This window comes from Canariomyces notabilis (assembly GCF_033297395.1).
Source record: "Canariomyces notabilis strain CBS 508.74 unplaced genomic scaffold N656scaffold_2, whole genome shotgun sequence".
Classification (NCBI taxonomy): Eukaryota; Fungi; Ascomycota; class Sordariomycetes; order Sordariales; family Chaetomiaceae; genus Canariomyces; species Canariomyces notabilis.
The window spans coordinates 2,601,700-2,616,291 of NW_027041824.1; the positions used below are offsets into that span (position 1 = coordinate 2,601,700).

The 14,592-nt window shown below is 51.9% G+C and overlaps 3 protein-coding genes across 3 annotated transcripts; 1 reads left to right on the forward strand and 2 right to left on the reverse strand.

Annotated features, from left to right (window-relative positions):
* Positions 1-346: 346 nt before the first annotated feature.
* Positions 347-2,565, reverse strand: N656DRAFT_811949 (uncharacterized protein; the record flags this gene model as incomplete). The annotated part of the gene is made up of 4 exons (XM_064818376.1): positions 347-1,297; positions 1,361-2,131; positions 2,201-2,442; positions 2,499-2,565. The coding sequence occupies 4 exons, from the start codon at positions 2,563-2,565 to the stop codon at positions 824-826; spliced, it is 1,554 nt and encodes a 517-aa protein (XP_064674449.1). The 3' UTR covers positions 347-823.
* A 1,767-nt stretch (positions 2,566-4,332) lies between these two features.
* N656DRAFT_775253 (uncharacterized protein) lies at positions 4,333-4,782 on the forward strand. Its single transcript, XM_064814414.1, has one exon. The coding sequence runs from the start codon at positions 4,378-4,380 to the stop codon at positions 4,741-4,743; it is 366 nt and encodes a 121-aa protein (XP_064674450.1). The 5' UTR covers positions 4,333-4,377; the 3' UTR covers positions 4,744-4,782.
* Positions 4,783-8,910: 4,128 nt separating this feature from the next.
* Positions 8,911-10,165, reverse strand: N656DRAFT_795138 (uncharacterized protein; the record flags this gene model as incomplete). The annotated part of the gene is made up of 4 exons (XM_064817384.1): positions 8,911-9,273; positions 9,336-9,559; positions 9,691-9,965; positions 10,068-10,165. The coding sequence occupies 4 exons, from the start codon at positions 10,163-10,165 to the stop codon at positions 8,911-8,913; spliced, it is 960 nt and encodes a 319-aa protein (XP_064674451.1).
* Positions 10,166-14,592: the final 4,427 nt, after the last annotated feature.

Below are 14,592 nucleotides of genomic sequence, written 5' to 3' on the forward strand. Positions count from 1 at the left end.
CATGTAGACAGCCGGATAAGTGCCGACACTTGGATTTGGCTCGCCTCTTGAAACATATTCAGGTGTCTCTTGAAGTGCCGTTGCCAACCATCCATTGTACAATACTTTATAACGAACCTACAAGATGGCCGTTAATGCTTCTAATCCTCACGGTACTTGTACATACAGCACCGCCGGCTTCCATCGCAAATCAACCCCAGTGAGCACCGGGCCGGCTTTCCGGCCGCGTCTTGTCCCAAATCATCCCGGGCATCATTCTATTGTATGTACATGCCGGAGTCATGCCCGGAATCCTCGGGGTCCGTCGGATTTGACAGACAGGTGAAGAACCGCCGCCCCTTCGCGATAATGAGACTGGTCAACACAAGCGGGTAAGCGACGGGACAGGGGTCGTGCCGCCATTGTCCGTGCGTCCCGAGAGATCCGTCGATCATCTCACCCGGAATCTGTCATCTCCTCCAGGCTTACACTAATAAGTAGACTCTCATCCCCAGCCTTGCCCAGCTTGTCAGTCGCTCCGGTCTATTCCCGTCTCATTGTCTACGCCATATGCAAGACGGACAAGATTCCTAACAAATCCACCGTAGTTGGGACGGACAACCGCGTCCGGTCAGAGTGGCGGGATGTGGCCACTCGCGTCCGCTTTCGCTGATATGGTGGCATATATAAGATCGCCGGGAGCGCTCGCGGAGTTTGCGGACGCCAGAATCCAAGATATTGGGCAGAATGGGCCAAGGGCCACAGGTTTCCAGATCGTTATATTATTTACTCGAAAAGAAGAAATTAAATGAAGGAGTTGCGCCCATGCGTCTCGTCGTAATCTTCATATCCTGTTCATGCCCAGCGGGTTGACGTATCTATCGTGTTCCGCGTGTGGTGATTGCGCTCGAGCGTACGTTTCGCGGGCGTCCCACGTCACTGTCTGAGGCGGGCGCGGGCTCGAAAAGGATCTTGCTGGTGCGTGGTATCGTGCCGTGTTGCCAAAGTAGTCCGGAGTGCGGCGGCCTTCCTTGCTGGGATAGGCGTAATCGTTCTGCATCGGGCTACCCAGCGGCGACCTAGCATGTGTCGGGGAGATGGGAGTCACTACGGATGGTGTTACTGAATCGTCCATGGCCTTCCCGGAGTCCCGGGACAGCATCTCGTACGAACGTGTTTCATTCTTGAAATCGTCCAGCCGTGCGTCGACTGAGACGAACTCCCTCTTGTTCCGGTTTGGAACAGAGGTGAACAGATCCCGCCAACCCGTGACCATTGACCACCGGCCGAGAAGAAGGGCGAGCCAGAAGCCGTTCATCTAGTTTCGCGATACTGTCAGCAAGCGAGATTTTGGAACGGATACGAAAAGACTGTGACTCACCCCTAGGAGAAACAGGACGGCCCCGACGGTCGCCTGGTTAACAACCAGCGGGCTAGCCTCGTCCAAGCACGCAGACTTGTCTCCCCCTGATGAAGCTAGGCATAATATCCAGGGAAACGCAATCTGCATATCGTTCTTGACTCGCTCTATAGTATTATCCTGGAAGACGAAGACAATGGAGAAGAAGATGACGTCGGCAATAATGATGAGAACAATAGCGATGCCTCTCCATTGAAGCGCAATGACGCGTCGGACACGGCGATAGGCTTGCTTTGGCGTCATGGTTCGGATGCTGTTCGTGTAGGAGGGCATGCCGGAGCCCTCGGTCGAGGCACTGTTGTCGGCAAGAGAGGCGAGGTAGACCTTGATGCAATAGCCGAAAGTCCCGAGCTGAATTATGATGGTCAAGCCCGCAAAGATCAGCAGGGGGATCCAGAGATCGGCAAGGCTGTTCTTGTGGTTGATGTGGCACGTCTGTCCGAACCGGAACGACACCCCGCTCAAGACGAAGGCGAGAACTACGCCGATGGCCGGAATGCCCCAACCGAGAGCCTGAGAGAACCACATGAAGTTTCGGCCAACAACCAGCTGCCAGCAAATCTGAAGGTGTAGGGAGAGCGATCGTAAGAAGACCCACATCACGCCAGCCCAACCTCCCATAATGAGGAAAAAGCCTGACGCAGCACACATCGAATTTGTGCTCATTGAGTTCGGTGTGATTGCATCATAGCACTGGTCTGGGTTGCCTGCGAGCGGAATGACAAAACCGAGCTGTGGTACGGCTTAGCTTCTTGCCATGCAACAACATATCAAGAACGTGTAGCGGATTCTGGAACCTACATTCATAAACAAAACGGCGGTGGTAAGGCTGATGCTCAGATAGTGCCTGTGTGTCTTGTCGACAGGGAGGGCTGCCCAGGACACCAGGAGGAACAGGCAAAAAACGGTACTCGCAACGGCAACCCAATTCGCCGCCGAGTTCATGGCTTCGAAGCTATCAGGGTAAGCCCATTCTGTCATGGGACAGGGCAAGCAGCAGGTGAGTTCGGGGCTGAGGGCCTGGCACACTCTCCCCTCAATAACTAAAAAAGCGGTATTAGCGACGTATTGTTGGGCAGATGGAAATCGAACAACTTACATCCGCCATCCGTAAAGAGGGCGTTCGAGAGGAATGGCGCGGGGCAGCCGCCGGTGTCGTTCGACATTTTGATATGGGTTCGTCTCGCCAATTATTTTAGATCGAGTCTCACTTATCCCTCGTGTTCGATGGCTTCGTCCCGCCCTCGTTGGCCCGCAACCAGTGCCGCAGGCAGAATTCAAAGCCTATCGTTCCCAGCCAGTCTCACGGAAATCCAAGTTTTGAACTGCGACCACAGTATAACCGAGTGTTGCTCGCAGGATGAGAGACTTCTGTGAGGTATGACATGCGCGCGCACGCAAAGCTTATGTATCCATTGACCCAGATACCAGCCCAAAGGTTCGTTCTCGTTGAGTCGCCGTGTTTCGAGGTGAGATTTCTACTTCGTATGCGCCCGGATGATTAAGACGACATGATAGAGCGAGCTTGAAGGAGAGAGTAATAGGTAGTCGGTATGAAGAAGACGTATGCCGAGTCTCGAACAAGGAGCGAAGTTCGATATTCTCGTCACCGGCGTATGAAGTGAACAAATGGGGCTTTACAGCGCGAAAGAAGAGAAACAGGGAAGGGAGTGCCTCGTTGAGGAAAGGGGGTGGGGTGGGACATATGTACGATGGATCCTGTCAAGATCTAGCGAGGCCCGCGTGGGTGACAGGGCCGACTCAGGAACAGCACCTACCGTATACTGCGGTACCCTAGCGAGCTTAGAATTTCCCTTGTCACCGAGAGATGAACGAGAAATGCCATTTCGCCAAGGGACCAGCACGGCGTGAGCGAGGGGCCTTGTTCCAACGAGCCCCGGGGCTGGGTTGCACTCACCCTCCATTGCTGTCCAAAACTTGCATCTCTCCCGAAAATGGATCCTCATTGACGGATTCTCATTGGGGGGGCAAAGGTTGAAAGTTGGTACGACTGGGTCCGCAAGGGTCCAGTCATGATGGAGGGGGAAGTCTTACCGGGCGGGCCAAGACATGCAGGAGGGAGGCTGTCTTTTTGGAAGCCACAGCCATGTTCCTGGCTGCCTGATGGCCCGAACCCACTCGAGCCACTTGATCCAAGCGAAGTGAGGATTTCGCGTGGACTTGGCGCATTGGCCTCAAGCTGAGTTTTATGCTGATCAGAACGCTCGCACTGTGCTCCTCCGGCGCTCGGTTTAGCAGTTTTGCGATTCGAACATAACGGAACTTGCAGACATGTCCTGGCACGTTTATCGGTCCCGGCCGGCACGAGAGGCGTAGTGCACCGCTACTTGCCAACTACATCCGACAATTTAACTGCGTATGTCGAAGTGGTGTCGGTAGCCCGCGGCCCGTGGCCCGGCGGCCCCGTGGTCAACTACGGGAACACAGGCCATCTCGAGCGGACTCCTGAGCTTCAAGATCTCGAGCCGAGAGATAACTTACTTCGATGTCTCCCGGGCGATAGGTGGCCAACGGAAGGTAAGGAGTTAGTATCTAGTGATTAGACGAAACAAGACTGTCACGAGTACTGCCTTTGACACCCAGCTCCAACAAGAGATGGCGAGACAAGGAGCGCCGTCAGAACGATCAGATGGCAATCGGCTTGGTCGAACTCCACGCCAAGGTTCCAGGTTTTTTCCCGGCAGAGAGCCACAGAGCGGCTTCAAGAGAAGCCACCAGGGCTGTCTCGGACCTCTCCGTGCCCACTGCCCAGATGCAAGCCAACCAGGCTGGAAGCGCTCCCATTCCGATTTGAAGAGGATCGCCAAGGTCGGTGGCTGTTGCACGAGGCATCAGACCTCAGCCTTTTGTGTAACGAGGCACTGGCAGTCCTTGGAACTTTTCGGGACTGCTCGTCCAACTGGCGGACTATTTCACTGTTCAGCTCGAAGCTTGACCAACGAGAAAATCGCCCGGTGATGCACCTCTGGCGCCTTTCATGTCGTGGTCGTGGGGTGCCTGCTGTGTCGCCCCTAGCCATGTTCTCATGCCGCCGCCCATTGAAGCTAGGTGACATCACAGCTCCTCTGTTGTCAAGGTCGATACAATACGTTCGATTGATAGTTGTCTGCGAATTCATGAGTTATTGGCCTGCATGTACTGCAAGGCAACTGCAGCGATCGCACACAGCATTTGGATTTTTCTTTGGGCCCCCTCCATTTGGACTCAAGACTGGCTGGCCTGAATCGATTCTTACAGAGTTTGATGCCGGTCTCACATCCTCAGTGGTCGTCCAATTGCCGTCCGTGCCTCTCAGCGACCGCTTGCGTAATCAGGAACGTTAAAAGATAGCTCAGACCACAAAAACACGGGTATTCTGCTAAGCTCAACACCCGTAAATTTGCTGTACCACACGGACCACCCTTAACAATTTGGTAGGGAAATAGCCTCCGCACCTGCAAAATCGCTATCGCTAACAGGATACATGGCTGTTAGTACGCTTCAGAGCTCCCCATTGGTCTGAAAAAATTCTATAGAACCTTTCATCTTGAACAGTAAGCGTTGGATATCCTGAACGATAAGCGTTGGTCATCCTGAGCGGTAAGCGTTGGATATCCTGAACGGTAAGCGTTGGATATCCTGAACGGTACGGAGGTAAGCGTTGGATATCCTGAACGGTACGGAGGTAAGCGTTGGATATCCTGAACGGTACGGAGGTAAGCGTTGGATATCCTGAACGGTAAGCGTTAGCCCTAAACGGGAAGTGTTGAATATCTTAAAAAGTTAAAGGGTAAGCGTTGGATATCTTGAACGGTAAGCGTTACTATAAAATCGACTATTTGTATAGAGTAGTAGTTGTAGGACAAAGAGTACAGTCCTATAGTTGGTAGGAAGATACTATGGTTGGCGGTGGTTGGTGGTTGGCTTGAAAAATCAACGGGCGAGCGTCAGCGAGCCAACTCCGCTCGTATCAGTTGATGAAGCCAAACTTTTGTCCAGGCACTCCCTTAAGAATCACGCGTATATCCGCATATCAAATACGGATATGCCCTCAATCTTCCAAACGGCGTGGTGGCGGCGCGAAACTCTCTACAAGTGTCGGGTATGTACTGTATGTACTGTACACGTGTGATCTTCATCAGAAGTCTGAGGGGAGTGAAACGATCTGGGTTGTAACAGTATGTACTGTATGTAATCCGTACTGTACATGCCTTACATACATACTGTACGTAGTTACCTCCGTATCTGCAGCGGAGGACCTTTACTCAGGTAGTACGGTATGGCTCAGCGTGCACACTGTCAACAGCTTGCAGCTTCGTGGTTCTGCCGCTGGCTGATCAGGTGCGGGGACGATGTCACTTGGCACTCTCATCACACAGCTCCCGAACCTCTCACAGTTGAAAGACACAGACCGTCATCTTGAGTGGCCGAAAATACCTCGAACCTCAACCATTAATTGGACTCGAAAGAGCAGCCACGCTGACAACATCAGCTTCAACGATAAATACCTTGACGCCCTGTAAAAGACGGCTGGACCCTTAGCTGGCCAATTGAGACACGGCAGGATCGGCCGTGTCCAGATTTCCGGGCAGACGGTTACTGCCTCAGCGCCAATGCAGATCTTGGTCTCAGTGAGGTGGTATGATGCTGCCGAAAGAGGGTGTGATGCTCAAAGATGCTCATCCGAGTCGCTTCGCAATTTCTAGAGCCGCATTACCACGCTCTTTGTATGTGTGTCGTCATTCCATGGACAGCATGGTCGGGACCTGACACATTTCGAATCGACTCATGGGTTATCAGGAAACCGAAGGGATCAAGGGAGTAGGGGCATGGCCTTCGCCCTTCCGCTAACGTTGCTCGCCAACAGGTTCTACTCTTTTAAAGTGGGATCAAAACTGTCGCTTCCCCAACGAATTTGGCCGGTCTAGAGTCTATTGGGCTTGAAGACCGACTTCATCCTACCTCTCAAAAAGGGGACGGAATGGAGCTACGTGATCTCAGAGTTATATCACAGGCTTCGTGTCCATCTCTCTTCATCGCCGTCGCCAATGATGGAACGGCACGGCTTGAGGAAGCAGGACGTCTTCATTGGATTAACGTTGACGATTACTACGACACAGCGCAGTCCCTTCCAAGTTTGCATGGGCAATATATCGCACTCCGAACTTTGCATCTCTATGCAAAATTTCCTAGCGAAGCTGACACCACAGCTCACGCACCCAACTAATCGATGTACGTGTAGTACTTGGTATCCGACTATTACGATCCTCGAGACAAGCAAGGGGACTGCTGTTAACGCTCTCCTGCGCTTGTCATATGTCCGACTCTGTTGTTCGAGCCTGCTTCTCTACATGTACTAGTGGAGAGGATATCGACAGCTGATAGGCAGGGACATGGCTGTCAGTTACAGTAACCCCTCATGAAGACAATGACAGTTTTTGAAATGGCTGGTGTGCCTCCAACTCAGGACCTTGAAGAGAGCTAATGCGGTAACGTTGCAGTGCAGGTGACGGTTTAGTTGCAACAAAATCACACAGTCTGGTCCGCGATTGTATTTACAGTAAGTTAAACTGGAAGCGATTTGCGATGATGGAAATCGAAGCGCTGACGAGTTGCCAGTGAGAATCAAAACGAGAGAGAGAACGCATCTCTAATCCGATGGTCTACTGCACTACGCATAGAGTCAGCTTTCTCTATCCGTACCTCCGTAAGTAGTATCTGAGTCTTCACTTTGTTTCGTCAAAAGACCACACGTGTAAACAATCGGGCGCTGGTGCAAGGTCAGGCACCCAGCCTCAAGTGAGACATCCCCACCATTCCGGACCCGAGATGTCTGCCAACCCAAACGGCCGATAGGAACGGGAGGCGCTAACGTCTTTCGGCTCCATCTCCGAAAACGGCCAAGGCCAGGGGTAACGACGTGCTACCCAGGGCCAGGAAAGTGGGCCTCTTCAGGGTTCTTATTATTTCGCAATTCCCGATCGGCTCCCCGCCATTTTGAGACGCCAGCGACTCGAGGAAGTCGAGCAGTGCATGCTGCGTTGTCCATGGTCAACATATATATCCACACGTAGGTATGCTGGTGTAGGCATCCATCAGTGCGTAGTGTAATTCATCGTACACTACCGTCCCCCCAGGTCTATCAACAACGCCCTTTGAAGATCGACGAACAAACGAAGTGGGCGAAAATAGCGAACACGCGGCCTGAAGAGCTCCTTTTGGAAAGTGCATGTCTGACCTTGCGTAGAATACAGTACGCATCACGCAGTCCTTTTACACGAAGCTACCTAGCCTGGCAAGTTAATATAAAGTATGTAAGCAGTATCACACTCTAGTAGTGTACCACCATATTAGTGTACGAGGGCCTGCTGCCGGATCATACCTTGGCCACGGGTGTAGGCCCGATTGCCTGGTGTGGCAGCTGTGGCTGGGCCGACGCTCGCCTGATTGACGTTGTAGTATTTATCGGTGATGAATGTCTGCTGGCGGCGCAATGCGGGGAGGGGGGGCCTTTGGAACTGTTTGGGAACGCTTCACTGCCGAGTCCCTCTGCCATCTGACACTGACTATGTCAGGTACCTGCATAGCACCGTTACCTTAGCTTAGCCATCATGCGTTGCCGGCAGCATCTATTGCAGGCCGCGTCCGTCTGACACTGTTTCTGGAACCCACTCGGAACGACTGGCGGCAAGATGGCCCAGTACGACCGACATGAATAACATGAAGATGGGACGTTATAAAAACGGGTCGGTACCTTAGGTAGTAGGGGAAGACTGGCAACGACCGGGCGTCATAAAATGCACCCCCGATTTCCAGAAGGAATTTGAGACGCCTGCCGTCAACCGCGGACCCGGATCATGGACTGCACTGGACTCAACATTTTCCAAAACGAGAAGAGCCCCTGGAACCTCGAATGTTTGTGGTACCGAATATGGCTGAATATTGATTACCAGGGTCACGGTTAAATGTGGTTGCGAAGTTGGTGCCGGGATAGTACGGTGACATGGCTTCCCACGTTGGTTCCGTTGGTTCCATCATGAGCAAGATAACTCGGTAGCATTCCGTCACTAGACGGGAGAAGTGGAAACGATTTTTTTTCAAACTCGGGGCAGACCCACTCAAAACCCCTGGTGCCCAAGAAGTGCCCAGGAGCCCTACTGTGGTACGCTAAGGTACGTCCAATACTCGGTAAGGTTGCAAGTTGTCAGCGGAGGACAACTTGGAATCATCTATCTCAGCTATTGTCGCTCTGAGGTATGTACGTTGGACCCGAATCGTTCAATCCTGGGTCCAGGGTTGTTGCACCTCTGCCGTGGCCAGGCAATGCGCAGTAGTAACAGAAAGCATCAAGCATGCCTCTGCTTCCGATTACTGTACGTAGGTTCTTCACCTAGGCTACTTTCATTAGTGGTTCATTACCCTCCTTTTAACGAAGATTTGGTAGTCTTCTCAACTCGTAGTACTAGCTACCCTAGAATCCAGATCTAATCTGAACTCATTCACACCAGTCACTAAGGCTCTTCCCACCACGGATGCTCCAATACTTCGTTGATGGTCGGTCTGGCCGTTGGATCTGGGTTCGTCATGCCAGATATCATGTCGAGTGCCATAGGACCAAGTGCCTTTCCCCAAACCTCGAATCTCTGGTCCGGGAAGTCTCTCAATGCACGCACCGCATCGGCTGACACGCCCTTTAAAACGTCATGCCAGTGACTGTCGACCTGCTGGAAAAGGCCCGTGGTCGCGGGCCCGAAGTACGAAAAGTGTCGAGTCAGTATCGCTTGTTCCGGACTTATACCATTTGCCGCCAGCTCCGCCAGCTCCTGGTCGTCCTCGAGAAGCAGCAAATCAGCACCCCCAAGAGCATAGATACACTCCCAGTCCGGAGGTTAGCAGCACATCGTGGGGTCCCAAATGGATCCCTCAGGTAACCCACCACCAGTCCAAAAGAAAACACGTCGGATGCCTTTGTCACACCACTTCCGGTTTGTCCTTCTGGGCTTCGCCACATGAAATTCCCCAGCGGATGTTTCGTTCGAAGAGGCGTTTCCCTTTCTGGCTTGAAGGAAATATCGAAATCCCCCAGAGTCGCACTGAGGGACCTTCTTGTTGTTATCTGCGGCGTGTGTCCAGTTGACGAAGATGTTATCCGGCTTGTATCTAAGTAAGGTAAGGTAAGTATCAGTTAGCTCGAACGGTTACGAACTAGATAGCGGCTTTTGGTGTTATTATTGAGAGAATTATGTTTCAAGTCACCCGTGACGGTATTTCCCAACATATAGAGCACTTACCGTTATGGAGCCAGCCTTTGACGTGGAATTCTTGAATCCCCTCGCCTGCGTATCGTAGGATCTTCTTCAACTCGTTGGCAGGTACGTCGGGATCGGCGCGTACCAAGCTGAGTAAGGTGTCTGTAAAGTACGAATTAAACGACGACTCGTTCGTCGTCGTTGTATCAATGGGCATTCGAAGCCGACTGGCACCCGCAAGCTCAGTCGCGAGGAGCCGAGAGTGACTGTAGATGGACTCAGATACGTGCTTGAAAACAACAGGCTCGTCTCCGCACCTGCCTCGGGAGGAGTGATAGTAATGGTTAGAAATCTATGTGGTTGCTAGTGAAGTTGCACGATAACTGAAGGGCGTGGATCTTGAAAGGCTAGGAATATACATGGCTTTGAAAACGGTGGGCCTATTGCGCTCGTCGTGGTGAAGCACCTTGCCTCGGACGTACTGACGACCGGATGTGCCAACTACGAGGGATGCCATTCTGCTGCTTGTGCTGTAGGGAACCCGGCAGACAAAGCCGGCAAGACGATTAGCAGACATTGATGGAAGTTGCCTTCTCTGGGAAACCTGCAAAAGACGGCAGAAGTACGAATGAGACGATTAAGGAAGACAGGAGTGCTCGGAGGTTGGAGAGTTTGACGGACTTCGGACGGGAGGAAAGCTGGAATCGTAGGTAGGACTGGAATCGCCAACTTAAATCACTCGTGGGTCTGTGCGGCCTATCTTCACTGCGAGCGTAAGGTACCATACAGTATACACAAGCATTCCGGGTATGATAAGAGATCGCAGAGAGGGAAACGCTTAAAGTTACTCCATTATCGGAGAGAATGACCATGGGGATGCTAAACGTATGACGTTCTGTCTCTCACGTGCGGCTTCTTAAGACTACGGGTCTTTGAAAGAATATCGTCAGCCTGACTGAGCACAGCCTGCTTCCAGGCTAATAGCATCAGGTGGGTAGTCTCCGTGATCTACATGATGGGTTCCAGGTTGCCCCAGACTCCCGCGAGAAGAAGAAGTCAACGATCGAGACAAGAGCAGCGCAAGACCCATTACAAACAGATTGGCATTTGCGTCAATTCAAAGTGGACTCGAATCCAAAAGCTCCCCTCGGGTAGCTATGGTACGTAAGCTACCTACCTTAGGTACCTTACCTGACCTAGAACTTTCAAGAGTGATTTATCACCACCTACAACTATACCAGCTAAGGTAGAATAGCCCCAGCTGTGGTCTGTCCAGCTATGAGCTAAACTTACCCGGTACATTTCAAGTTAAAGAGATAGATTATCTCGCTCGCGGGGCAGCGACAAAATTCAAGGCCTCCGTACCTGAGGCGCATTCTGACAGCTCTATGTTCAAGGTTGAGATTCTTCTTTGAAAATCCCTGAATTCACAGAAGGGCCTAGCGCTTCAGGGTTGGACCATCTTTTGACGCAACTACTAGTATCTTGATTGTATCAAAGACCAACTACTAGTACTAGTATCTGGTGAGCAGAGAACGAGGGGTGGTGAACTTGTCTCCGGCATTGCTAATACTTATCAGGTATGTCAATAGCAGCAGCACGTATGATGGGAGAGTATATGTACATGTAGGTAGGTATGACTCGGAATACTGCTATGCCCCCGTGATCCGATCCCCTTTTACCTCGCCCGGCGTTAGCTGATCTTGCAGTTATGGTACTGCGATACGGTAGACGGTGCCTCAGGGCGCCTCCTTTGAAGGACGCCACCCGATCAGCTCAGGGCCTAGGCATGTAAAAGTAACACGCCGTGAGCAACTTGAACTAGTATAGATGAGGATGCCAGCGTTGACCCCGTCTTTGCGGCGACTTCCGTTGTCATCTCGCCAGAAAGAGATGTATTGGCTCAAATTACGACCGCCGTTCAGTTTGGGCCGAATCATCTGACTCTGCTCGGTTTATTTAGAATCACCGTGCCCATCCCGAAAATGTACATGCATCTTTATAGGGAGGATATTTACCAACCTGAGAACTGACGGGATGGTCGCAGATGAGGCCCGGTGAGGTATGTCCCTAGTTTTCAAGGCAAATCACACACCAGACCAACCTATAATCCATAGATAGATTACATAGGTACGTCATCTATCATGTATGCACGTACTAACACATATCAAACCCTGTCAGTGATCCATGACTTGATTGCCCTGCTCCGTTGTTGTTTACATGCCCCTGAATCTACCACACACGCATTCTCTCCTGGCCCGGCCGGGCCAAGTTTCAACGAAGGTTGTATGCCGCTACCGGTCATACCATCTATGATCCTAGCTCGTGCTACGCACCTCAAGCCCAAGAAGCTAGGTACCTAACAATGCTTGACTCTTATGCGTATGTATATACCCCACGGTCTCCACAGATGTCTAAGTCGAGGCAACTCGAAAGCAAAGAAGGCGACTGCTAATCATAACTGGCATGTCAGATGTCAACATCGCAAGAATCCCAGTTCACCTCAGCTAGGGACCTGAGTACCTATAGTGGTGGCTCTGAAACCAGTGGCACCTAGCACAGCAAGGGAACTTTTGGGAGAGACGTCTTCTGTCAGTGCCGCGACATGGGCCTCCGTTCTGGCAGAAGTTCCCCAGCTCAAGGGAGCAATTCCCTCATCAGCTAGTGTCCTAGGCTCGGCCCCGATGCCAGTTGATCCGGTTCGCGTCAGAGTGTGGGGAAACATTATCGTTCGAGAAATGGCAGTGTCCGTTGGAACATAACCCACTGCACCCGTCCCCCAATCCTTTCCGGCTAATGGAGGTTGGGCAGCTATGTCAGAGGCTTCGTCTGTGTAACCCGCTGGATTAGGCGCATCTCATGCCGGATTTATGTACTTGCAACGTTCCACAGCATCACGAGTCCCCATCCCCACACTGAATGGACAGGATGACATACGCTGGTGTGACCCTAGACTCTAGAGCTTCCCCGTACCCGCAGCCTAATGTCACTGACAAGAGGAGAAAGGGGAGAGCAGCTTTGGTATGGTGAAAAGAATGGAAAGGGGCATGAAAGCGGGATTGGTACTGGTAGAAAAAGCGAAGGTAAAGCAGACGACATCTCCTCGGATGCATCTACCTGCATCAACTTGCCACGACCCATATGTAGTACACTCACTACCTAACCTCCCTGCCTCACCTACCTGGCAGGGCAGAGACTACTGGTCGTTCATCATGCTCCCACGATGGTGGTACAACCCGCCTTGATAAGCATCTTCCAAAAACTCACCAAAGACTTTAGCGCGACACACCAAACCTGATTTTGAGACCGGGCAACTTGGTAGCAATACGCCATAAGTTGCGGACGCAGTTTTCACATCCCGCCAAGAAACCTCAAGTTACACAGTTAGATATTATATGTGCTACCAAAGCACTCGCGAGCGGCACTACTAGGTAGGGGTATGCCCGGAAACTATGCCAATGAGCCATGCGACTGGAGAATGCCGTCAACGAGAGGGCCCGACGTTAGAATTAGCTCTTGAGGCAACTAGACGGGGTCCCTCGGCACTGGGCATCGCCACCGTAGCTTAGCACTACGTAGTAGCACCCGTACACCATCATCCCCGTCACCCATCAGCCGGATAGGGATGGTTACATTAGTCCAGATCAGGACGACCTCAGCTTGCAGCCAGGAAATACCGAAATCCCACGAACAGCGAGGAGTCTTTATATATATAGCTATATACTATAAGAAGGGTGGAAAAAAAAAAACCAGAGAAGATCAAATCCCAAAAGGACGATGCCCTTGGCTTCGCGATCCATTCTCAGGACTGCTTTGTTCGAGTGTTGTCTCTCGGTATGTGTGGCGATGAGCAGACATGAGAGAATAAGACCATATGCGACAGACGGCTCGGATGACAAAATGAAAAGCAAAAAAATCACAAGTCCCTTACGGCATGTCGCCGTGCCATTTGTGGAAGAGAATCCGTGGTGTCACCGTTGAAGCGGGTATGTTGCGGGCAATGAGCTCATTTAGGGGACGGAGAACGGGGGTGCGCGGCTTGCTTGTGTAATGCACATGCATCCAGTGTAGAACAGTCTAACCTCTAACAACGATTGGGGGCCAGGCGCAAGATTTTCACGGGTATATCGCGATGTTAGGGTAAGGAACCGCAAAACGAGGCGCTTCCTCCTTGATAACTCCAAGCCGATTTGTATGCCTTACCTAGATAGGTAGGTGCGCAGAATGAACGGAGGGTTCTGGCTTGACCCGAGCCTATGGCCGATCGCGACCCTTGTTGATTACCTAGTTGATGACAACGATCCCAACCTCTCTGGCGTGGGCTGGCAGTGATATCGTACATAGTCGTTTTTTGGTGCGCTCTACCAGTCAGAGAACCCGCGGTCTTGTCTGGTATGGAGTATCAAGATGAAGATCCCAGAAAAAAGCTATCTCGTATGCTTCTCCAACCCTTGGATTCCAACGGCGCCGCTAAAATCTCAATGGCCCATCTTTAGTTATGAGCCGTGAAGCGGTGTGACAGCACTCTTGCTTGGGCGTGCTAAGGTAGCGTTAAGCACCTGCCTGTCGTGACAATTGACTAGTAGACGCAGCGTAGCGACCCGACGATCGGTTAAGATCTGGTGAGATGAATCATGCTGTGCGAGGCGCTGCGCAACAATTCGGCTTTCCTCGCCTCCCTAATGTAGTGTATGTATGTAGCTGTGCCGCGCATTTCCCTGTTTCTTTCCGGGCCGTCTTATTGTTGTCTCTCTTTTCGGCTGGGCAAGGTCACGGACCCGCAGGTCGGTGCCGGGATGTTTCCCAATGGTCTGGGTCCAGCCCGTCCCACGCCCCTGGGTCAAGATCGTCTGATCTGCCGGAACAACAGAGCCGCAGAAACATGGCTCAGCAGAATACGGATAAAAAGAGCAGTGCTCACGGGCACCGTGTGTTCCAGAGCCA